Genomic DNA, 25,467 nt, shown 5'->3' with positions numbered 1-25,467 from the left:
TTGAAGCGTCGAAACCACTTGCAGCACGTTCTTTCACTAATAGCATCCTTACTGTACGTACTCGAGAGCATTCGATGAGACTTGGCCACTGTTTTCTTCATATTGAAACAAAACAGTAACACCTCCTGCAAGTGACGTGAATTAGGCTTGTAAACAGAAATTTTCAATCAAAAACAACTTTATGATGCAGACACAAATCGAGGTTACATTGACTGAGGTCCAAGCTAACTGCCTGACGTCTGCGATCTGTTTCTTTCGACTGCTACTTACCGTTGTCGCCACCTATCGGGAAATGGTGGAAGCAAAGTTGTACACCTTGTACATAATCGCAGAGACTTTTTTCGAGGTCTGGATGCTTCACTTTTTGGCCCCGAAATGCCAGGTGATTACTGTTAGTTTCTCGAAGCCGCATTTTGTTTCTTGCAAGTCGCAAATAAAACTCGCGCTCATGTCGTACTTTCTTCCTGCTGCACGGTTTCCAATGTTCTCAGAATTTTCAATAATTTTCAGTCTTTCGTTAACAGTGTACGAGTGATAATGAGAACTTGTAGCCCAATTAGCAAGTTTGAATATGTTAATGCTTCACTTCTAACATGCTACTGACACATCACAGACTGAGGCCACAACAATGCGACAGTATAATGGGATCTATTGTTGGAGGCAGAGCAGTACCAACCTTGTTTTGAATAATCCACACACCTCAGTTTTTTGTCCTTAAATTCAGGAAAAACGCGTGGATTAATCGAGTATGTACAGTAATTTATGTTTTTCCGTATGGTTCGATAATTGTCATCCTGTACAATGATGAACCAAGACATTGATGACCTATTTAGTAGGGCATTAGTCCACATTTGGATTGCAGTACAGTAGCAGTTCTGTGTAGGTTTCCAGAGTTTCGTGTCACCGGGTTATGCAGGGGTAATTCCCATAAATTGTGGGACAGTGTTTTGTATTTTTTGTGGACTGCACACACATGATTGATGATCGAGTGGTAGTCTTTAAGGACACTTCTGCTACAGCATCATCCAGAGACAGTCAAATTCCATACAAAACAGAGTAACAACCGAGATGATCAAAAAATGGTTCCAATAGCTCTGAGCACTATGGAACTTAACATCTGAGGTCATCAGTCCCCTATACTTAGGACTACTTAAACCAAACTAATCTGAGGACATCACACACATCCATGCCTGAAGCAGAATTCGAACCTGCGATCGTAGCGGTCGCGTGATTCCAGACCGGAGCACCTAGAACCGCTCGGCCACAACAGCTGGCCCGAGACGATCATCTTCAATCGGACCGAAGTAACAGAATCTGTAGTGACACTGGTCACGATCACACTTAGCACATTTCGCAATCGAAGTCCACTGTAAATCCACTGCAGCAAGTTCGGTCGTCGGTGGAGTACCGTCCCCGGTAGTGGGTGGAGTGACGGTCCCGGTGTGGTGCAGACTCGGCAGGAAGCTCTGACAGGTGGACGGCGGGACACGGCTGACTCTCGGCCTGGAGCTGAGCAGAGTGCTGCTTCCTGGAGGTTGAGCCGTGAGTTAAGTAAACAGCAGGCGGAGGAATATCCGGAAGGAAGGGAGGGGGGGGCGCACGTGTCTCGATGGACTTGTGACCTGTGGATGCAAGTTAGTTGCCTCGATAGTAGCACCACCGTTACTGCTGTGCACACTACTTGTGAACAGTGGTGGTGCCCCTGGTGGCACCTTGGAGCATTTAACCTGGAGACAGATTGATTGTACTCAGTATCATGTCCATAACACATTATGTACATACACATCTACATCTGCATTTCTTCCCTTTCCATTCATGTATGGAGTGTGGGAAGAATGACTGAATACCTCTATGTGTGCAGGAATTATTCTAATCTTATTCTCACAATCTCTGCATCAACAATACATAGGGTATAGTAGTATATTCGTACAGTCATCATTTGAAGCTGGTTCTTGAAATTTTGTTAGTAGACTTACTCGTGTTAGTTTATGCCTATCGTCAAGAGCCTGCCAGTTCAGTTTCTTCAGCATCTCTGTGACACTCTCCCAAGAGGCAAACAAACCTGTGACCATTTGTGCTGCCCATCTCTGTATACATTCGATATCCTGTATTAGTCCTGTCTGGTACGAGTCCCACACACTTGAGCAATATTCTAGAACTGATTGCACGAGTGATTTGTAAGCAATCTCCTTTGTAGACTGATTGCACTTCACCAGTATTCAACCAATAAATCGAAGTGTACCATGTGCTTTAACCACAAATGAACCTATGTGATCATTCCATTTCATATCCCCACAAAGTGTTACAGCCAGGTATTTGGATGAGTTAGCCGATTTCAGTGACTCATTAATGACTTAGGATACCACGTCTCTCTCTCTCTCTCTCTCTCTCTCTCTCTCTATCTCTTTCTGTGAATTGCAAAGTTTTACATTTCTGAACATTTAAAGCAAGTTGCCAATCTTTGCACCACTTTGAAATTTTATGATGATCTGACTGAATATTTATGCAGCTTCTTTCCCACAGTACTTCATCATATACTTTGTACTTAATCATGTGCTAGTAATATGTGTAAACAGTCTACAAATGTGGAGTGCCTCTGGGTCAAGGGGAGGCATCTACAGAGCATGGAAGCTGAAAACTGAAGTGCTTGCGAATGGAAAAATACTAGACAGTGGTTTGTGGGAGTGGACCTAGCCTCTTGATAGCATCCCACGTGTGTTCCATTGGGTTCAGATCAGAGGAATTTGGTAATCAAATCATCATTGTGGCTTTGCTGTAAGCAACACTGACACATGATTCTGGATTTGAGACACACAAAGCCACGCTGCTGAAAAATACCATCACCAAGAGACATCAAGCACGAAGAGATGCAGATGGTCTGCAATAATGTTACCTAAACGACATCTGTCATTGTGCCTCTGATTACTACCACAGGACCCAGGGAAGCCCACGTGAATGACAGAGTGGGCAAGCAGTATATTGTCATGTTCTGTGATGAGTTGTAGACACCTTCTCACCCACTCACTATTTTACCATCTTTTAATCACTTTCCACAGATACACTTAGCCTGGGGTGATCACAGCATGCGAAACTTCACGTGTGCAGGTTGTGCGGGACAAGGCTCGACCTGTCTTGGCTCTGATTGGTCCTTCTCGGACATACCCATTACAGTGCAACATTTCATTTAGTATTGCAGTGTGGCATTTTTCAGTCTGCACAACTCATTTCAATTTGAAAGAGTTGTGGTTTCTGTGTTGTTTACCTCTCAATATTTGTTCATGATTTGAAAGATGTTCACAGGTCCAGTGGTTGTTTGCACAGAGGCAATCTAGCAATCAGTTGTCAAATTTTGATGTCAGTAGAGAGGGGAGAAAATTGTCTGCATATTATGCAATCACATGTGTGGTGGGTACTGCAGATTTGCTATGAAATGACACTACTGTATCAAGCAGAAAGAATTTAAAATTTCAGTTGACAATGAAAGAGCAAAAAATTACAAAGATCGACAGATGAGATTAATTGCCCTGTACAGCGAGAAGCAATTTGTACTAAATTTGCAGTCACAAAGAACATGAAGAAATTGGTGAAAGGAATAGTAAAGTTTCTGAGGTTGCACGCATTATTCCAATGTCAGTTGCAACAGTTTCAATGGAATTGAACAAAGAGCATGGAGAGTACATTGGTTAACTCAAGGGACATGCCATGTCATTTTTTTTTTATTTAAACTCACTATTTTTGAATTTGTGAAGGAAAAAGGAGTGTAGAAATGAAAATTAGAACATCGGAAATGAGTTGTAGATTCCACATTTTAAGTGGACTTGACTGCACCTTGCCCACAGTGAGACATTGCAAGGTGAGAAACAACTTGTTTCTAATTTTATGGGGATGCATCTAAAAAGAAAATAATGTTGTAGAAGGGACACATTCTGATAGAACCCAGTCCAGTTCTCAAAACTCACTGATGTTAAAGAAAATGCAAGGTTTTAAGAATTCATTGTGATCTTGGGGGAGTTACAAGGAAGTTTCCTAAATGTTTCAAGAACACTGACAATCTTACATTTACTTTAAAGACCATTTCAATTGTAAGTGTTTAATCCACAAGGTTATTCCCATTTTAAAAACAAATCCTTTTAAGTTAAAAGTGTCCAGAATTTCTCTGTTGCTTTCCTCAAGTCTCCATAATGAGGTTGCAAAACTGCAATAATATTTCAATTGACATACATGTGTGTGAAAGACCCCTTTTTCTGTTATGAAACCAAGTGTGTCACAATTACGTGGCAGTCTGAGTGTGAAAAATCAGTGAAACTGTCAGTGTCTGTCTGTCTGCCAACAGTTTATACCAGACAAAGATTATATTATTGGCCTGTATTGCTGCTAGAATGATTCTTTATTTGCCTCTGTTCTGCTTATATATTTTCCTTGCCATGTCAAGTGCCTGAAATGCCACCAGGTGATATTTGATATTACATTTGATATTACATTTGGCAGTGGTCATAATATTTTGGCTTATAGCATATGCTGACAGTGAAATAGGAACATTAAGTCACCACTTGCAGTATGTGCTTTTAGTCTAATGACCATTGTCTGCCTGAAACCAGTTACAGCATTGTGAAATGCTTTTGTGATTGTTGTCATAAGAAAATTGTCAGTTATAATCTCCATTGGCAGTGCAATTTCTCCAAAGCTCTGTTCTGGACCTGCTGAGCTACACGGTTCAGAAATTTGTTTATTTGTGGTATGGCAGCTCTGATGCAATCATGAGACACTATCCATTTTGCTTTTTTCACAACTATGCAACAAAAGTTTGGTTTTGTAATGTCGGAACCAGTCCAAAATGTGCGTAAACATATGCTATATACTTTTACTTCTGTGCCTAGTTTATTATTAAGCCCTTTTGTGCTCAGTTCACTATGAGGCAACTATACAGATTGCATTAACATGTGACTGCTGCATGCCAGTGATAATGTGTGGTATTTTGGTGTTCTACTGTCTCCACTTGCAAAGTATTTGTTTCCTGGTGGGTAAAGGAGAAATAGTCTCTATTTATAACTCCTCTGATATTATAGCTTCAATAAAATAACTTTGTGTAGAGATGTGGTTAGCCATCCACATTCTACAAGGCTCTCCACACACATACAAAATTGGCAGCACAGCACAGGACATGTGGTGCTCAAGGAAGAACTAAGATTGACTGACAATTGGCAACTACCACAAGACTCAATGAAACATCAATCACAAAGTTATTTTAATCCCCATACAGTCTATGAACATTGTCATCCAATTTGTCGTCTGTTACAGCATGTTGCATATTGCAAGATGTTTGTTTGCTTGTGGCTTCCAATAGTCTTTATGTAAATTTAGAGTCTGTACATTGTAACATACTTGTTCCTAATCGTATCGTAAAAAAAAAATAGTTGAACCCAATATTTTTAATTTTTATGTTTTATGTGCGCAGGTAATTCCGCATTTGTTATTTGTACTTAGTGTAATCAGTCATCAAAAGTTGTTCTCCACATCCGATTGGGGCAGAACTCCTATTTTCTTGCTGCGGGAACATGTCGGTATCGAGGTTTCAATTCAGGGACGATAATGTATTTAGAAATTAGAAGTCAAACTCTGAATATTACCTCATCTATTCATTGTATTTGAGTTAACTTCAGAACTGCACTTTAATATAACTTTTACTCAATTTTGAAACATCAGTAAGAATTACAATGTCCATTATCTTTCAAAAACTACTCCACGAACTGCTCAGTTACCACTGCAAGTATTACTGTCACACAGTCTCAGCTGCCATCACATATACGAGACCACGTGGAAAAACAATGCCTTCAAATTTTTTATTCTGTTCTAAATATTCGTTGAGGTGTGTTGTGCATTTTACTCGGTAGATTTTTCCCATTTCAGTGTTGCCACTAGAGTACTCTGGACTCCGAATTTTAGCATGTAGCATGGCGGTGCACGAGAAACAGCACGTTGTAGTCTAGTTTCTAATTGACCCCAGTCACATGCAGCACGACAACGCCAGATCACACACAAGTGCTTTGACGTCTGCAACAATCCGACACCTGGTGTTTACCGTCATCAGTTATCCTCTCTACAGTTCCAACATGGCCCCGTACAATTTTTATCATTTTACAAAACTTAAAGAACACCTATGACGACTTCACTTCGATAGTGACAAAGTGTTACAAGCAGATGTGAGGTTATGGCTTAATCAACAAAGTCAAACATTCTGCAGTGACTGTATCAGCAAATTGGTCTCTTGTTGGGAACAGTGTGTTCGTCACTACAATGACTGAGTTGAGTTATAAATGTGTTGTAAATGTGAAGAATAAAGGTGCAGAATGTTAATAAAGTTCATTTTATTTAACAAGTTTTAAGAGTTTTAACATTAAAAAATTGGAGGCATTACTTTTCAGCATGCCCTTGTGTAACACTATAACAATGTCAACAACCTGTGGCATTATTATAAATAATATTTTATCTATTTTACACTGATGAACGACATTTATAGAATTATGCAAGAGTAACAAAAAACATAAACATAGTTCTTAGGATTCGTTTCAATAAATACAAATGCTTTCAGTTCCATATATTACATAATGAGTATTTTCGACAGGCAGTATTACGATATGATACTTTTGGTTTGAATTAAATTGATCTATCAGTTACCTGTAATTGTGGTAATTCAATGTAACAATTCTTTAAGTGTTATTGAACAACAATTAGTTGAACTTGAAAATAAAAGATATGACCATAAATAAATGTATGTAATTGAATTGTAATGTATTGTATTGTATTATATTAGGTTGGTGCTTAAGTTCATATTGTTTTTGTTTTGCATATTGATACTCCAGTTACTGTGGGTTTATTTATCAATTGTAGTTCACTGTTGCCATTTGAGTTTACATATTGTCATTTGGAGGTAGCAAGTGGAGCTATGGACACTAGAAGTGCCAAGAGGAAAATCGGAACATTTCTGACATATTCTTCTGTTTGAGTTCTGTAAGGGGGTGACAGCAGTGGAGGAAGTCAGAAACATTTGTAACATGTATGGAAATAGTGCCATTGGACAAAGTAAAGTAAGAAAATGGTTTTCTGTTTTTGAGGAGCATTAGTTTGACACATCAGTGACTCTTCACGTTCAAGGAGTCCTTCGGGGTTTGATGAAGATCGTGTAAACACATTAATCCACAATGATCCGTATCAGTATGCTTGAGAACTGGAAAATTTAATAAACTATGATTATTCCACCATTGTGTTACATTTGCAAGCAGTGGGGAGGTTTAAAATTTGGGTGTATGGGTATTGTACACTCTTAAGCAAAAATCATAAAAATCAGTGGGTGGCCCTATGTACATATCTGCTTCCTCATCATTAACTCGGTCGTGAAAGCCACCACCCCAGTCCTATCCTGTATAATTACTGTCGATGAGAAATGGTGTTTTTATGCTAAAATACAAAAAGAAAGGCACGGTTAAGTACAGACAAAGCAGCAGTCCTCTGTACAAGGACCTGTGCGCATCCACAAAAGATAATGTTATGCATCTGGTAGAATAGCAGCAGTGTGGTGTGCTACAAATTGCTTCCCTGAGGTGTGACCATTAGTGCTGTAACCATCAATGCTGACATTTACTGTCAACAACTGAGACATCTTGCAGATGCAGCCCAAGATACGACGGCACGGAAGACTTGATGAAATGATGCTACTTCACAATAACAACCTCCTTCATTCTGCTAAACTGACAAGAAAATGTTACACGGGAGTTGGGTTGGGATGCCATTCCTTACCCACTTATTCATCTGACCTTTAGCATCCTCACATTTTAACCATTTCTACTCTCTGTTGAAGAACCTTCAAAGAATTTTCTTTCTGGATGAAAATTCAATCAAAACGTGGCTTGACAGTTCTTCGCTTCAAAATCGTGTGATTTGTACATTCACAAGATCGAGAAGTTATCCTGATGTTGGCAGGTTGTTGTGAATAGTGAAAGAGAATATATTATTGGTGACTGAGATCTCTGTTATGTCCATTAAACTTACAGAAAAACACTATGAACTTATGCACCAACCATATATATTAGGTGTGTCATATACCACAAAAAGTGGATGCTGCTCTGTTACATTGCAGCATATGCGGTTGTGTTGTTTAATATTATATTTGTATGTACAGTGTAATCTCTTGGAAATAAAATATTTTATTTTTTATTTGACATTTTGTATTTTTGTGCCAAATTTTAATGTGTAATGAATATTTGCATTTTCACAAGATTAGATGTCTTCCTCATGAGCAAATTAAGATTGAATATTTGTTGATAATTATTTCAATACGAAGATAAGTATGAAATTCAAATAAAAGCGAAAAACGTACCTATCACAAGATTCAGTCGTACAATCCCACGATTAAATGCTGCACTCTCTCTCACTCACGGGCACTTCTCTTAGAAAATAGCTCGAAATGTTTTAAGTGTTGTACTTCACACGCCACAACACTCCGAAATTTTTATTCTTCCTCCCATGACCCCCTCCCCCACCCTCCGCCACATCCTACCCAGAATTTTATCGTGAAGTGTGTGATACTGCTGTAGAAAATTGATGTTTGGGCACTCACTTTCAAATTCTGGAATTATAGAAAATAAAAGGGACCAGCCTGTAAGATTGGTTTATTACTCAGATTGGGGAAAAACTTGTTAGTAAAGTTCACACCACGATCTGCAGAGCTACTCGATTACATTAATTACTCCTGTAGCTATACTTTGTAAGTGATGGATTGCAATGGCTGGGGGCAGTGTCGCAGGTGTACAGTCAGCTGTGCTCGTCAAGGTTCTGCACGTTCCTATAAAACAGGCAACACAGCGAGCACGTGACAGTGGAGAGAGAACTGATATTGGCTGGTGGCTGGTCCCTGCAACACTAGAATTGCTGAAATGCCAATCGCAAAGCAATTTTAATAAGAGTATAACAGGTTGCACTTTTCCACACAGATGAAGCTGACACTGTGGGGTGAGCAGGCCGAACAGTTCTCGGAGACGACGGGTACTGTGCTGGCAGTGAAGGGTGCCAAACAATTGGACTTCGGTGGTGGGCGCTCAGCATCGGATCTGATGTCGAGCGGTGTTAAAGTGAACCCTGACATACTGTAGGCACATATGCCGCGTGGCTGGTATCGCAGAGTGGATCACGGCCAGGAGCACGTCGACATTTCGACCGAGCAGCTGGAAGCGGCAGGCTGTGAGTAATTATTTGTTTCTTCTCACAGAAAGAGTATAGGTCTCCAGTTATTTGTCAGGATGTTGTTTTTAGAGGGGGGGTGGGGGTGTACGAGGAGAAATGTAGATTATATGGTTAGCCTTTATGATGAATATATAGATATACTGGGACTATTTGTTAAAGTTATCGGTCAGCCACCTACTGACAATTGCCGGTGTTTGTCCACTGCAGGCGAGTAACATCCGACATACTGTCGGCTGCAATCGAGTGAACTGCTTCTCGAGATGGTGGACACGGGTCGAATGTCTGAGAGAAGTGCATGTCATGATTCTTTCAAAAGCAAAGGAAGCAGTGGATCAGTGTCTCACTAGGAACCTAAGTACACTGTGGGAATTTCATCACCTACTTTGAGAACTGAAGGGTGAAGCTGTGGGGGAATATTTCAACTGCTACTAGTTGACATTGAGAAAATTTATATGAGGTGTGATCAAAAAGTATGGGATTTTTTTTTTTAATTTCATGAGCTTTATCATCTGATCTTCAAATTTTTTATCCTTTTTGTACACATGTTCCAACATTATGAAAAGGATAGTTGCTACTCACCACAGAACAGAGGTGCTGAGCCACAGAGGAGCAGTCAGGCACAACAAAAAGACTGTCAGAAAATGAGCTTTCAGCCAACAAGGCTTCATCAGAAATAGACAACATACAAACACAGTCATGTAAAATTTAAGAAATATGATGTAGGAAGTTAATACTATACTGGGGTTTCTACAAAAAATTGAAATATGTAATGTTACAGAGCTTTGTGCGGTACCTATACACGAAATCACCCAGCGATGGACCTCCTGGACACTGAAACACTCTTCTTTCTTCTTCACAGTTAGCGTCCTTGATCTTATATTTAGGACTTACGTGCATGTTTTGATGGCATCTTAGGTTTCCCCTCCATTGATGGTATAGCGTATGATGTTGTGGTCACTCGATGTCGTACCACTCGCAACCCTCCAGCCTTTCACATGGCATGCAGCAACCGTGTTTGCTAGAGTGACGTCAATATTTGATGTTCCTCAGACCCTCCCTCTGTAGATTGGTGGATTGTGAGGTGCAGCACTATCTCAGTACCTTCACATTATCCCTTATCCCAGCGGAAGAATTGTTTACTGCATTTTTGTGTTTTCTCCTTTCATCAATTAAATTCAATATCTCTTCTGTTACCCAAGGATTTCTACTAACCCTCACCTTTGTACTTACTTGATCCTCTGCTGCCTTCACTATTTCATCTCTCAAAGCTATCCATTCTTCTTCTGTATTTCGTTCCCCTGTTCCTGTCAATCATTCCTAATGCTCTCTCTGAAACTCTATATGACCTCTAGTTCTTTCAGTTTATCCAGGTCCCATCTTCTTAAATTACTACTTTTTTGCAGCTTCTTGAGTTTTAATCTACAGTTCATAACCAATAAATTGTGATCAGAATCCACACCTGCCCCTGGAAATGTCTTACAGTTTAAATCCTGGTTCCTAAATCACTGTCTTACCATTATGTAATCTACCTGAAACCTTCCAGTGTCTCCAGGCCTCTTTTGCATATACAACCTTCTTTCATGATTCTTAAACCAAGTGTTAGCTATGATTAGATTATGCTCTGTGCAGAATTCTTCCAGGTGGCTTCCTCTTTCATTCCTTACTCCCAGTTCATATTTACCTGCTATTTTCTTTGTCTTCCTTTTCTTATTATTGAATTCCAGCCACCCATGACTATTAAATTTTCGTCTTCCTTAAGTATCTGAATAATTTCTTTTATCACATCATACATTTCTTCAGTTTCTTCATCATCTGCGGAGCTAGTTGGCATGTGGTAGGCATGGGCTTCCTGTCTATATTGGCTACAACAATACATTCACTATGCTGTTTGTAGTAGCTTACCCGCGTTTCTATTTTTTTATTCATTATTAAACCAACTCCTGCATTACCCCTATTTGATTTTGTATTTATAACCAGAAGTCTTGTTCCTCCTGCACCAAACTTCACTAATTCCCACTATATCTAACTTCAACCTATCCATTTCCTTTTTAAATTTTTTAACCTAGCTACCCACTTAAGGGATCTGACATTCCACTCTCTGATCCATAGAATGCCAGTTTTCTTTCTCCTGATAACGACGTCCTCCTGAGTGGTCCCCATCCAGAGATCTGAATGGGTGACTTTTTTACCTGTGGGATATTTTACTCAAGAGGATGCCATCATCATTTAACCATAGAATAAAGCTGCATGCCCGCAGAAAAAATTACAGCTGTAGTTACCCATTGCTTTCAGCCGTTTACAGTACTAGCACAGCAAGGCCGTTTTGCTTGATATTAGAAGGCCAAATCAGTCAATCATCCAGACTGTTGCCCCTGCAACTACTGAAAAGGCTGCTGCTCCTCTTCAGGAACCACATGTCAGTCTGGCCTCTCAACAGATACCCCTCCATTGTCGTTGCACTTACGGTGCAGCTATCTGAGACACACAACCCTCCCCACCGATGGCAATGTCCATGGTTCTTAACCTTGAATAGGTTACCAGCAGTTAGTTCTGCCAAAGTAGGTGGTTTCATGCACTGTCTGCTGCAGTTCCAGAACTTTCTGTGATTAATGTTTTTTAATGTAATTGATTTGTTAACCATCACCCTTCTCTCTTGTGTCTGAATCTTATCTCTAACCACACTCTGGCTGTTCCTTGAGAGTCATTCTTCTAATAAGAAAGTATTGCAGTCAGGCTCTTTAGGGAAAGGTGTTCCATGTCTGATGCCTGTGAGTGGGCAGCCATGTGCTCATGGGCAAATGGCCATTGCAGGGGCAGTTGATGCTAAACCCACAATAGTGAGGGTACTGCAACTGAGCAAGTACGACCATAACAGAACATTGTGGTGCACTATATCACTTTGTGAAAGTGATTTGTTGCACAATGTTCATAGTATCGAAACATGATGATCGCCACCATAAAAATATTTCTTTTAGTTTGTATTGTGAGTTTAGACTGGTATACTGTTCAGGAGTTTTATCTCATTTGTGCCTGAAATCTGGTGCAGATGGATGCAGCATTTCTGCAAGGCAGGATGGCAATGGCTGCTTTATCATGCTTCATGGTACCTGCTGTTTCAGTTAGTTTATTCCATACGCCCTTGTCCCAGCTCAGAGATGTGCCACATGCCATAGTGCAATTAGTACCACGACAGTTGCATTATGTCAAAGAGAACAAAAGGGAAAGATGAACTGTCATTAAGATTCTGGAGATCAGTCACTCATCAAACCTAATGCATGTATTAGTACAAATTATTATGAAGTGACCACTGGTTATAAACAAGAGTCAATATATGAGCGTTTCTGGAGAAATGGTATGGATCATTAGGTAGGGATCAGTGGTTCCCGATCTTTCTGAGACCATTACCCCTGAGTGCAATCAAATGTTAATTACTACCCCACAGCACCTTCTTACACCATCTTCAACATTACCGTGTAACTAAACTATGTAATCAAAAATAACTTTCTTTAAAACCTTAATTTTAAAATGATGAAGGCTAAATAGGATGGCTTTTTTTCTCCCCTAACCTCTGATCATTTGCAAAATGGAAATGGCAACAAAAATCGAAAATGTTTTCTCTGCAACATTTAACTACGCCTTCCAGCTACTTCTTTATATAGTCACCCCTCCGACTTAGACATTTGTTGTAGTGTGGTGCCAAATTTCCAACATCCTCATCATAAATGGCAGCCCCCTGTCATTCCCGCCATTCCCTACCCTGGTCTGCAGCTCATTGTCTGTCCCAAAATGCTGTCTTCATAGCCAGCAGTTCATATGAGGAAAGGAATGAAAATCAGAGGGAGACAAGTCATAGATGTATGGTGGTGACCCATTGGAAATGCTGCAATTTCATCTTTGTTACACATGCAGTGAGTGGCCTACAATTACTGTGAAGAAGGAGACACAAAAAATTCCATTACGTGTGCTGCATGAAATCAGGCAGAACCTCTTAGCAGGCAGTTCACACTTGGTGAAAGGTGCTATTTTCCAGGCATCTTTAAGTGTTCATTGTGCATTCAGAATTGAAAAGTGTGGCGTCATGCAATGGACAGCCATGCTTAAAACAGTGTGTGCAACACATGTGCCCAAAACTTCTCTGTTTTCTCACTGCGGTTTGAATTTAGTGACTGATCAGAAGTTGAAAAAAAAGTAGCCCTTGTAATATTTAGTACTTGTAGGTGGTTAACTAAACGATGAACCACTGAGTCAATGAGACAATTGACACTGCTTATTTCTGACAACCATTTTTTATACAATGCTTCAGCAATTCTCACTGCATACTATGTACATCTTACAGTGATGCAGTATCTGTTATGTAGTTACTGTTGTGTTCTTCTGTCAATTTGTTCATGCATCTGTTATGAAGTGAGTAACACAGCAATTTGTGGCCCATTGTAGGAGCTATCTACGTTTGGAGAAGGCATTTTTGTGAGATATTTGAGACTGTACAATGTATTTGTCTGAATTTTACTGCCATAGATGCATTTTACAAAGTAAAAAGTGTGTGTGTAGTGAGTGAACTATGTGAGGAAGATGACGTTCAACATTCGTTTCACAAGCTGCAACCGTCACCAAACTGCTCCCAGTGTGAATGTTAGTATTTGAAAAATAAGTGTAATTTTTGATAACATATTTAATAGTGATAATAATAAATCTCTTTCAAAAACAATTTAGTTTCCTGACTGAAACTTGGTTGATCCCTTTAGTTGTTATCCCTCAGAAAATTCAATTTTTCCCGTGAGGAGCTAATTACCCCCAGATTGGGAACCACTGCTCTAGATTGAAAAAACATTTCAGCTACATAGTTACTTTGGTCATTTAAGCCAAAAGGAAGGAGGTCAGAATTAATAATTAATGTTGACTGAAATTCTATTCTAAACCATTTCACACAACATTGGGGACACTTCAGCATGCTTAACAGAAATACACGTTCTGAGGCATCAAGGGTCACCACATTAGTATTGGAGGGCAGCGTGAAGGAAAAAAATCGCAGAGGGAGATCAAGAGATGAATACACTAAGCAGATTCAGAAGGATGTAGGGTGCAGTAGTTACCTGGAGATGAAGAAGGTTGCACAGGATAGAGTAACATGAAGAGCTGCATCAATCTGAGAAAAAAAACTAGCATTTTACTACATTTGTAGATCTTGAGATTGCTCTTTATTCACAAGTGACAAAAAGATTAAGTGTGAGACACATTGTTGTAGCAAGACACAGTAAGCTCTACAATGTTGGATAGTGAGGGTGGGAGCTTTTGTTGTTTTTATCTTTTCTATGATGCGAGAAGGTTGTTAGCAACCATCAACTAAATATTGACCCAAGTAAGGTAATGGAAGATCATCAGTGGAATATCAAAAGATACAAATGTAGCAACTCACCGATAAGTTGAGGCATGAAGTTAGAATGTTGCTAGCTTTGGACAAGTTGTCTTTGAGATTCAGCCATCATACACACCTCAAAGCATTAAAGACAGATTTGTCTGAAAGCCAGAAATGTGCTCACACATTTTTGTACGCCTGCAGACAATTCACTGTGTTGATTAGGTGGTGAGTTGTTACCTTTACCTGTTAAATCCACTGTTGACCCAGATATAGACATCAGTTGCAATTCTGAGTTATTTCAGAAACTCATGTATGTGTATTAATGTTCAAATTTGTGCTGCTGTAGTAAGTGCTCTTGAGCAGAAGACAAAATTTTTGTAAATCCGTCTCTTCTTATTTCATTTCCAAAGATACAATATCTGGTGCAGCATCAAACTGAGTTCATTTTCTACACTGCGCTGTTCCTGAAATATCGCCTCACAAAACTGTTAAAGTTGTACAATGTTTTGGTGGTAAGCAACAAAACTGTATTCAGAGGCAAGTGTGGAGATGAGTCGCTCAAAAAAAGTTAGTTTTTCTATATGGAGGTACTGTGTGACTTGACATTTTTTCACATTAGCAAGTCATTTGAATAACATCAGATTTCAAATGCCGAGATTTACAATCAATTATGATTTGCTCCAGGCAAAAAGTTGGAACCTGACTTTTATGTCGTCTTGTTGACTCTGTAAAGCTGTACAATGGGGAGCAAGGAGAAATGATGTTCAGTGGTCGGTATCCTCTTTCTATAACATAAACTGTGTGCATATATTAACTGTGTTCTTTATTCCTAAGAATAAGAAATCTACTTAACTTAAGATAGTCATTGTCGTACAAGCTCTCTGTAATAGTCCATGTTAGCCACACTGCTGTTGAAATACAGAGTCTGCTATAACACTATTTTGTTTGCTACACAATGTAATCAAAAGTATCCGGACACCAGGCTGAAAATGACTGTCAAGTTTGTGGTGCCCTCCATTGGTAACGCTGGAATTCAAAATGGTTCAAATGGCTCTGAGCACTATGCGACTTAACTTCTGAGGTCATAAGTCGCCTAGAATTTAGAACTAATTAAACCTAACTAACCTAAGGACATCACACACATCCATGCCCGAGGCAGGATTCGAACCTGCGACTGTAGCAGTCGCTCGGCTCCAGACTGTAGCGCCTAGAACCGCACGACCACTCCGGCCGGCGCTGGAATTCAGTATGGTGTTGGCCCGACCTTAGCCTTGATGACAGCTTCCACTCTCGCAGGCATACATTCATTCAGGTGCTGGAAGGTTCACTGGGAAATGTCAGCCCATTCTTCATGGGGTGCTGCACTGAGGAGAGATACCGATGTCAGTCGGTGAGGCCTGGCACGAAGCCAGCGTTTCAAAAAATCGCAAAGGTGTTGATAGGATTCATTTCATGACTCTGTGCAGACCAGTCCATTACAGGGATGTTATTGTCATGTAACCACTTGACTACAGGCCCTGCATTTTGAACAGGTGCTCGATCGTGTTGAAAGATGCAATCGCTGTCACCAAATTGCTCTTAAACAGTGGAAATGAAGAAGATGCCTAAAACATCAATGTAGGCCTGTGCCGTGATAGTGCCACACAAAACAATGAGGGGTGCAAGCCCCCTCCATGAAAAACACGATCACACCATAGCACTACCGCCTCTGAATTTTACTGTTGGCACTACACACATTGGCAGATGATGTTCACCACGCATTCTCCGTACCCACACCCTGCCATCGGATCGCCACACCGTGTACTGTGATTCGTCACTCCACACAACATTTTTCCACTGTTCAATCGTGCAATGTTTATGTTCCTTTTACCGAGCGAGGCATTGTTTGACATTTACCGGTGTGATGTGTGGCTTACGAGCAGCCGCTCGACCGTGAAATCCAAGTTTTCTCACCTCCCGCCTAACTGTCATAGTACTTGCAGTGGATCCCGATGCAGTTTGTAATTCCTGTGTGACGGTCTGGATAGATGTCTGCCTATTACACATTACGACCCTCTTCAACTGTCGGCGGTCTCTGTCAGTCGACAGACGAGGTCGGCCTGTACACTTTTGTGCTGTACGTGTCCCTTCACATTTCTTCTTCACCGTCATATCAGAAACAGTGGACCTAGGGATGTTTAGGAGTGTGGAAATCTTGCATATAGATGCATGACACAACTGACACCCAATCACCTGACCATATTCAAAGTCCACGAGTTCCTCAGAGAGCCGCATTATGTTCTCTCACGATGTCTAATGACTACTGAGGTGGCTGATATGGAGTACCTGGCCGTAGGTGGCAGCACAGTGCACCTAATATGAAAAATGTATGGTTTTGGGAGAGTCTGGATACTTTTTATCACATAGTGTACGTACTGTGTGAGTCTGTGCTAGAGGCTGTGACTGCGACTGCTACTGGGCTGTGACTGATGACAGACTGGAACTCACCGGCTGGACAGACTGCGATAGACTGGTCTTCCAGTCTGCAGTGGCGATCTAAATACTGGCGGCCGAGAGGGCGTCGGCAGTGCGTTGCCTGCGACTCTGTTTTTGGCCTCCGTCGATCTTCTCACAGCCTCTTTGCTTCCTGGAGTGCTGGTGCCACCTTATGCCATCACACTCTATGCCGCTCCCCCCCCCCCCCCCCCCCCCCCCCACTGCTGAAATGTCACACCGTTGTCACGTAGTGAGGCTGCAAATGACAAAAGGGAAGGAGGCAGGACACTGGGTGTAGAGATGGGCCGGGAGCTGTGACCGTGGAAGATAGCATACTCCCGACAATACGCCGCCCTCTGGCTTGCGAAGCAACAGGAACAGTGTCCGGAAAACTGCTGCCAGGGCACACGTCCAGGCCCGAGGGAGTGTCCTGGGACGATGACGGCAACAACAGTGGCGAGTGCAGGTCCACGAGGTCAGCGGTCGGGGACAGTGGGGGCGGGGACGCATCGTCTGTCCGCTCCTCCTGGGGTGCCCTTGTGGTACCGGTGGCCAGCCATGAAAGCTGTGCAGGCCCTCGAGGCCGTGAATCTGGGGAAACGAAAGCAACAGAATCACGGGGCAAGTGACATATGGAAATTTGGTTCTGGTAGCGGTGCTGCAAACCATTGGAACCTGCAATTAAATACATAGAAGAGACAATGCATTGCTGGATTACACCTCTCTCCCAGCACCTACAGTTGCCATAAACCCTAAAAAGAACAAGATCGTGCGGTGTAAAGCAATACTTGTGGACCGTCGGCAGTGCCGGATGCTACAGTGGGTGTAGCACGTGGAGCAGCGTCCGATCGCGGCAACCGTGCAAAAGTCCCGCCAGTGACGGTCCTTCTCGTGTGTGGCAGCGGTAGGAGACGAGAAAGAGTTGCGGCACCTGTTTCCGTGTGTGGGTGGTCTGAAAATTGGCCGTGCATATGAAAAGTTCTGCTTCTCCGTTAGACTGTGGATGAAATGGAGCACTTGTTAAATGATGGGTGCCATTTCGCTCACAAAACTGTTCAAAATCACGTGAAGTTAACAGTGGTCCATTGTCCGACACAAGTACTTCTGGCAAATCTTCTGTGCAAAATATGGAGGACGATGCTTGAATGTTGCTACGTGATGTGATAGGAGCTATAGGCACCACAAATGGAAACTTGCTAAAAGAATCTACCACTGTGAGCCAACGAGTGTTCCAAAATAGTCCTGAAAAGTCTGTATGCTCTCGTTGCCTTGGCGATTGAGTATTAGGCCGGGCTGCAAATGTCTGTGGTGGAGCGAATTGGTTTTCCGTACGTGGGTAGCACTGTGATGTCGTCTGTTCAGTGTGGGCATCCGTGCCTTGCCAAGTACAGTGCCGTAGCACTAACTGTTTAGTGTGATCGATTCCTCAGTGTCCTCGGTGGAGCAATCGCGACACATCCTTTTGCAATACTTTGGGAATAAGCACACGGGATTTTGCCCACTGTAATTTTGAACTAGAATCACACCCTGTTGAACTGAAAGGCTATGCCGACATGCAAAGTATCGGCGCACTACTGAGTTCTGAATACTGTTCGAAGAATGAGGCCAAGTCGTGCGAATATAATAAGACAAAATCTTGAGATCGGGTCTGCTTCTGTGGCCTGTGCTATTTTTCCGCAGTGCGAGGGAAAAGGTTCCAGCAGTTCAGAGTCCTGCGCATCAATTTGGCAACGAGATGCAGCAGATGCCTCAAAATCAGAATGTAGCCCAATCAGGAGGCGAGATAGGATGTCTGCATTGCCTTCCTTTGCCATAGGTCTGTACACAATTTCAGACTGATACTGCGAAAGCAACAATATCCAGCATTGCACTTTCAGGGCCGTGTGTGTAGGAACCGGACTTGACAGATGAAACGAGGACTACAAAGGCTTGTGATATGTCACTAAAAAGAACTTTCAACCATACAAATAGTGATGGAATTTGGTCACACCATGGAAAATAGTAAGAGCCTCTTTTTCTATTTGAGTTAACAACTTTGAGGTGAAAGCAATAGGTCTGCCTCGTGCACCAATTCTGTGTGAAAGCACAGCACCGATTCCTTAAGAAGAACTGTCGACTTGCAAAACTAATGGCTAGGCAGGGTCAAAATGCAATGAACATCTGTCATTGAGTGAGGAATTTTTGAGTTTCTGAAATTTGTAGTGACTCTCTTCAGTCCACAGTAAAGGCACATTTTTCCAATGCAAGCAATGCAACGAATTCACGATCTAAGTGGCGTTTGTTGTGAACAGAATGTAGTATGTCATCTAACCTAATACTGACTGCAGTTGAGACACATTGCTAGGGACAGACAGGTCACAGATTGCAAGCAAATGAGATCGGAGAGTGTGCACACGCTGTCTGTTTATCACATGACCTAAGTACTGTAGCTCAATTTGAAAAAAGTCAAACTTTTCATAACAACACTCGAGTCCTGCTTCTGACAACGCTCAAAAAAAGAGTACACAAATTGGCAATGTGTTGCTCTCGCATATGGCCTGAGACAACAATATTGTCTAAGTAGTTTGAACAAAATGGCACTTTTGCAGTCAGCTGTTCCAAGTAACGTTGAAAAATGGTTGGTGCCGAAGTATTGCCGAAGAGCAAATGCTAACAGTTGAACTGTCCTAAGTGTGTACTGACAACGAACATTTTCTGTGATCCTTCATCCAATGAAATTTGCAAGAAGGCATCACACAAATCTATCTTCGAAAAGTAACGCCTTGCACCGAGCCTGTCCATGAGTTCCTCAGGGTGAGGTAACAGATAAGTGTCCACTACTGTCTGCGGGATGACTATAGACTTGAAGTCAACACGTGTGCAAATGCAACCAGAAGGTTTAGGCGACAGAATGAGAGGACTTGCCCATTGACTAGCTCGAATGGGAGCAATTACACCATTATCTTGCAATTCTTTCAATTCACTGGCTACTTTGCTCTTAAAGCAATAGGTGGGCCCGAAAAACCTTAGGCTGTGTATTGTCTTTCAATGTAACATGCCCTATGAATCTATTAGCTTCTGAAAATAGTTCAGGAAATTCTTTAAGCAAGCAAGCGACACTGTGTTTTGGATTGCAAGCCGATACGGAAAGTATGTTGTCGTGGATGTTGAGGCCAAATAAATCAAAGGCGTCTAAACTGAAAATGTTCTCACCGTCTCTCGATTTCGACACAGTGAAATTCACTGTCCTAGTGTGGGATTTGTAAGTGGTCCGGCAAATTACACTGTCCAAGCACTGGAATTTCCTGTCCATTGTGAGCAATGAGTTGTTAGATTTAGAAAGGCACGGTGAGCCTAGCTGTTCGTATGTGGCACAATTAAGCAAAGTTACTGAGGTACCTGTGTCTTGATTGAAAGTTCAGATGACAGCCAGCAGTTTGTAATGAGACAAACAGTTGCTAGAATGTCGTTGCACAGCACTAGGGTGAGGAGGCGGCACAACCTTAATCTTAGTTTTGTTAGAACATGTTGTAGGTTTTGAAAACACAGCATTCACAGATGTGCACAAGCCTGTTTTTTCTGGGAGCGGGCAAAAGTGGCATTTTTGTGCCGTTGCAAGAAAACTGCTTTTTGTGGCCTTTTTTTCCACATGTGTAACACGTTTCGTTATGTGATGGGCAATCCTGTCTTTTATGGTGAGCAAAACATCTAGGGCAAGACTTCACTAAGTTCACTGGCTCGTTTACCTGTCTACATAGCTGTCCAGGTAAGTGTGTACACGTTCGTCATCGTCGCCGCTCGGGCTGTAGTGAGCGAGCGGCGACTCGACCCGACAAATCGGGTCCTGGTCAAATGTATCGGCCGCTTTGCCACCCGAATCATATTGTTCTAAGATTTGCAACACTTGAGGAAGTGATGGATCAGAGTACTTTAAGATTTGTTTCCATACTCTAGTATCTGGGACATTGAAAGTTATTGCAATTGTAATAATTAAATCACTGTAAAAGTTGCCACAACTACACTTAAATTTACACTTCCTAGTCTTGCCCCCTAGTTCTGTGTACCATTGACAGTACATCTGTTCCAGCTTTTTCTGCAAGCGAAAGAACTGATATCTGGCCGCAGCTACTTGAAATTGTTGTTCGTAGTACTGAGTAAATGTAGAGATTACTTTGTCATAACTGAGTTCGTTGGGGGATGCATTTGGGAATAGTTTTTGTAAGAACCTGAACAGTGGGGACCCCACAGTCAAAAGGAAGTGTTGTAGCTTCACAGTACCTCGAACTCGACGAACTGCACAGTGAGCTTGGAACTGTGTCAGGTATTCCAGCCATTCCTCTTCAGTGCCAGAACATTGGTATGCTGGTCGTTGGCACTTGTGCGTGTTGGTCGGTTAGCTGTTGTTGTTGTGTAGCTGGTGCTGCTTGTGCAGCCCGAAGTTGTTCTACCGTCATCAGCAAAGCAGCAGTTTGTTGGTAATGAATCTGAAAATCTTGTGTTAGATCCATTACATTGGCCGTCTGTAGCTGAGGAGCGGGGGCACGGAGTGGAGGGGGCAAAGTAGCCATGGTTTACTCAAATATATTACAGCAAAACAAGAAAGCAAAGCTTTTGAAAAGAGAAATTTGATTAGTCCTGCAGCTCCCCTCATGGAATACATGGAAGAACACAACAAAAAATTAGCAAACACATGAATACGATCACCCCTGCAATCTGAAACATGAGAGAAGTAAACAAGTGCTTCACTGGGTTACTCTTGTCACCATGTTTTATGTCATCTCGTTGACTCTTCAGAGCTGTACCACGGGAAACGAGGAGAGGATGTTGTTCGGTGGTCGGTATCCTCTTTCTATAACACAAACTGTGTACATATATTAACTGGGTTCTTTATTCCTAAGAATAAGAAATCTACTTAACTTGAACTAGTCGTTGTGGTACAAGCTCTCTGTATTAGTCCGTGTTAGCTCCACTGCTGTTGAAGTATGAAGTCCGCTACGAACACTATTCTGTTTGCTATGTGCTGCCCGATTCTGAGCTAGAGGCTGTAACTGTGACTAAGACTGATGACAGACTGGAACTGACTGGGTGGACAGACTGTGACAGACAGACTGTGACAGACAGACTGCGACAGACTGGCCCTCCAGTCCGCAGTGGCGATTTAAATACTGGCAGCTGAGAGGGCATGTGGCACGTTTCCTGTCAGCCTGTTTTTGGCCTCTGTCAATCTTCTCGCAGCGTCTTTGCTGCGTGGAGTGGTGGCGCCGGCTTATGCCAGCACACTGACTGTAATATGTAGGTGAATATTAGATGTTGGTACATTTTATGATTGGCTGTGTAATGTACTATAGGTCATTATTTACAACAGTAATGTAGGATGGATTTTACACAGTTCTAATACTGCCATGTAAGCTGTTATAAATGACCTGATCATCATCTGAAGATACAAACCAACAGTGTTCTTAAAATTCTTATGAGCTGTGGGGCCTCATCTCCACAAAATAAATTAATGAATCCTTGCCACACAGTTATCCATTAGAAAACTACTAATCTCAGCAGTGTAGTGGAATGCATAATGTAAATCATCATGAATTGTTCCTGCTGTTTTCTTCCATTTGTGATTTAGGGAAAGTTTTTCTTACAGCACAAGTCCAGACTGATGGTTATAGTGATAGACCTGAAGCCAGTGGATTTTAGGAAATACTGCATGGAGATTATTCCAGACATCAAGACTGCCAATGGAATGGCCTGGTGAGTAGAGCAGACATCTGGTGCAAAGTGGGATGATGAGGAAATGTGTTCTTCATATTATATACTAAGATGGTAGCCTATATGAATGTGGCATGCATTGAACAGTCTTCATGAAGATTTTGTGAAGATGTGTAAATAATTTTAAAACTGACATGAGACACTCATTCCAAAATGTCGTTTCAGCTTTCTTATTTTTTCCCTTTCATAATGGGAAGGGGATGCTTCTTTATTTTACAGAAGTAGACATTATTTATAATTATGTACTGCCATTATTAACTGTTTGTTGGGACATACTGCCTGGAGCATATTTTTGAACATTTTCCATTTTTGTATATGTCCGTAATAATGTACGTTTCATTATGTGCAATATAAATAACTTCCTATAAAAAAACTGTGTAAGTTATATTTGTACACGTGCCCCTGTATACATAGTGTAATCAAATAAGATTCCTGAAATTTATGCACATTAGTAATGAATTTGTAATAAAAATAGTTTGATAAATGAATAAACAGTGCATAATTTGAAAGTGATGACATTGCTACTGGTGTACATACATAATTAATGTGATATTAATGGTATGAGAAGTAAAGATGCAAAGTGACTCTAAACCATGGTCAATTTTTCATTGGGAAAAAGGCTACTTTCAAAAATGAATTTAGCTCTGAAAGGGCAGATAATGCTATGTAAATGATTGCACAGCCAATTCAAACTTAACAGGGTTGCCTTCCCACTAATTGCTAAGGAATTCTCCATCATCATCATCCCATGTCATTCAATGGGTCAGTAACTGAGGCTTCCCCTCCAATTATGGTCCTTAATCTTCCCTCCCTCTTTGATGATGTCTCTCTGCTCAATGTCAGATTTCACCATATTTTTGTACTTGATCTTTGTCTTCCTCTTGGTCCTTTATCTGTGAGTTTTGAATTGTACATTACTTCTGGTAATTCATGAGTCATATGTATCCCTACCATGTCAATTGCAGCAAGATTATTTTGTCTTGAAGTGATAAAACTCTCCTCTGATTTCCACATTTTGGATTCTATCCATCCGTGTCTTTCTGACCGTACTATGGACCAACCTCATCTCAGCCTCCAGAATTCTGTCAAGTAATTAAAAATCATTAAAATCAATGTAACAAACAAGTACAGTGGCTAAAAAGCATCTGCAGCTCTTAGGTGAACAAACTGGTTTCTAAATGAGCAAAGTAAGCACATCGCACACACACAAACTGATCAGTTATATTTTAATACTAACAAGAATTCTGTAGCAATTTATAAATTTTTATGTTCACTGTTGTAAAAACTATCAATACATTCCAGTAAAGTTCTGATTCCATTTTAACCCTATCTATAAGAAGCCAGTCCGATTCCCTCCTCCGTCTAAGGCAGAGAAAGAATATAATGTCTAAGTCGGCGAAAGGTATATGTGAAGTACATCATTGTTTTGAGTGACAAACCTTGGTCTCATTGACAGTTACTTAATGCTCCATTTGCAGCATCCATTGAACACACAATTTTTTAATTACCAACGTACATAAAAAATTAATTGCCAATACCTGACACACCTATGGCTTCTGCTGCTTTCCACACTTCAGTTTGATGATCAGTGGGAGCTGTATTGTTGATTTTGTCACTTATTTTTTCTGTAACCAAATCTGCAATGTGTCCTGGGCAGTCCTTACCAAAAACAGTTTAACTTTGTTGAAATTCCACTGTGTTTAAGTTTATTGAACCAATACCTGACTGTTGTCACAGTGAATTGCCCACTATAAACAGCATCCAATTTCAGTTTTATCTTATCACACATTTTCCCAGGCAAGAGAAAAAGAAACCCACTGAAAAAAACTCCACTTTTTTAGTGCCGGCAAAACACTTGCACATGTTACTGAAAAGGCTGCCAAATTTAGACTAACCAAGGGGTCATTGTCATTTTTGTGTTTGCTTCATCGAACATGGTGGCACACCATGATGACGTGACATCTGTCTTCATACACAAGAATGTATTGACCTGTCCTTTCAAGAAGTTTTGCAATGGAGAAAGGAGCAGTATCAAGGGGGAGCATCATTCTGCTGCTATTTGTTGAGTGTACTTCACATGTTGATCTTAAAAGTACTACATAGGTGTTGTGTGTATTTCTGCCATCTTAGGTCATCTTGGATCCAAACTCCCAAAAATTTGGTGCTATTTACAATTTCAAGTCTTTTGCCTAACAGTTCTATGGTTGCAGTTAAAGGCTGTTTATTCTGCACTGCGTGTAGATGCATAGTGTTTGTTTTATGTGTGTTTATAATTAATTTTTTCATTGCGAACCATTCTGATACGTGTGAAGTGCTCTTTTTTATTTCATTTTGGAGCATCTCTCTCTATGTGCAGAACGTGCCATACAGTTCTCTTATTAACTGTTTAGCCACCTAAATGTGTTACTTTTATCACTGTTTCTAGCAGCTAGGCAACATCTGATTCATTTCAAAGCACTCGCAAGTTAGTTCGCAACAAAGTTCGTTGCAGATTATTTGATTTAATTGAATGGAGGGTCAGTCTCTTGGCTGATATTCGTTTGTATTGAAGAATGAAATCCACTTTGCAAAGAATAATTAGCATACAGGGTGGGGGGTGACATCGCACTTTGTGTCACAATGCTGAGCATTCTGCTAGGGATTTGAAATCA

General features: G+C 41.1%; 1 protein-coding gene across 1 annotated transcript in view; it reads left to right on the top strand.

The window, feature by feature from the left end:
- LOC124550831 (replication protein A 70 kDa DNA-binding subunit-like) overlaps positions 1–22,949 on the top strand; it is a 110,939-nt gene extending 87,990 nt beyond the window's left edge. Inside the window, exons 4-5 of the mRNA XM_047125557.1 lie at positions 8,988–9,234; positions 22,692–22,949. Of these exons, the coding sequence (XP_046981513.1) occupies positions 8,988–9,146 (159 nt within the window). The 3' untranslated portion in view covers positions 9,147–9,234; positions 22,692–22,949. The remainder of the gene's footprint in view (positions 1–8,987; positions 9,235–22,691) is intronic.
- Positions 22,950–25,467: the final 2,518 nt, after the last annotated feature.

This window comes from Schistocerca americana, chromosome 9 (assembly GCF_021461395.2).
Source record: "Schistocerca americana isolate TAMUIC-IGC-003095 chromosome 9, iqSchAmer2.1, whole genome shotgun sequence".
Taxonomy (NCBI): Eukaryota; Metazoa; Arthropoda; class Insecta; order Orthoptera; family Acrididae; genus Schistocerca; species Schistocerca americana.
Note: the sequence above shows the minus strand (reverse complement) of the source record. Positions and strands in the feature narration are given on the sequence as shown.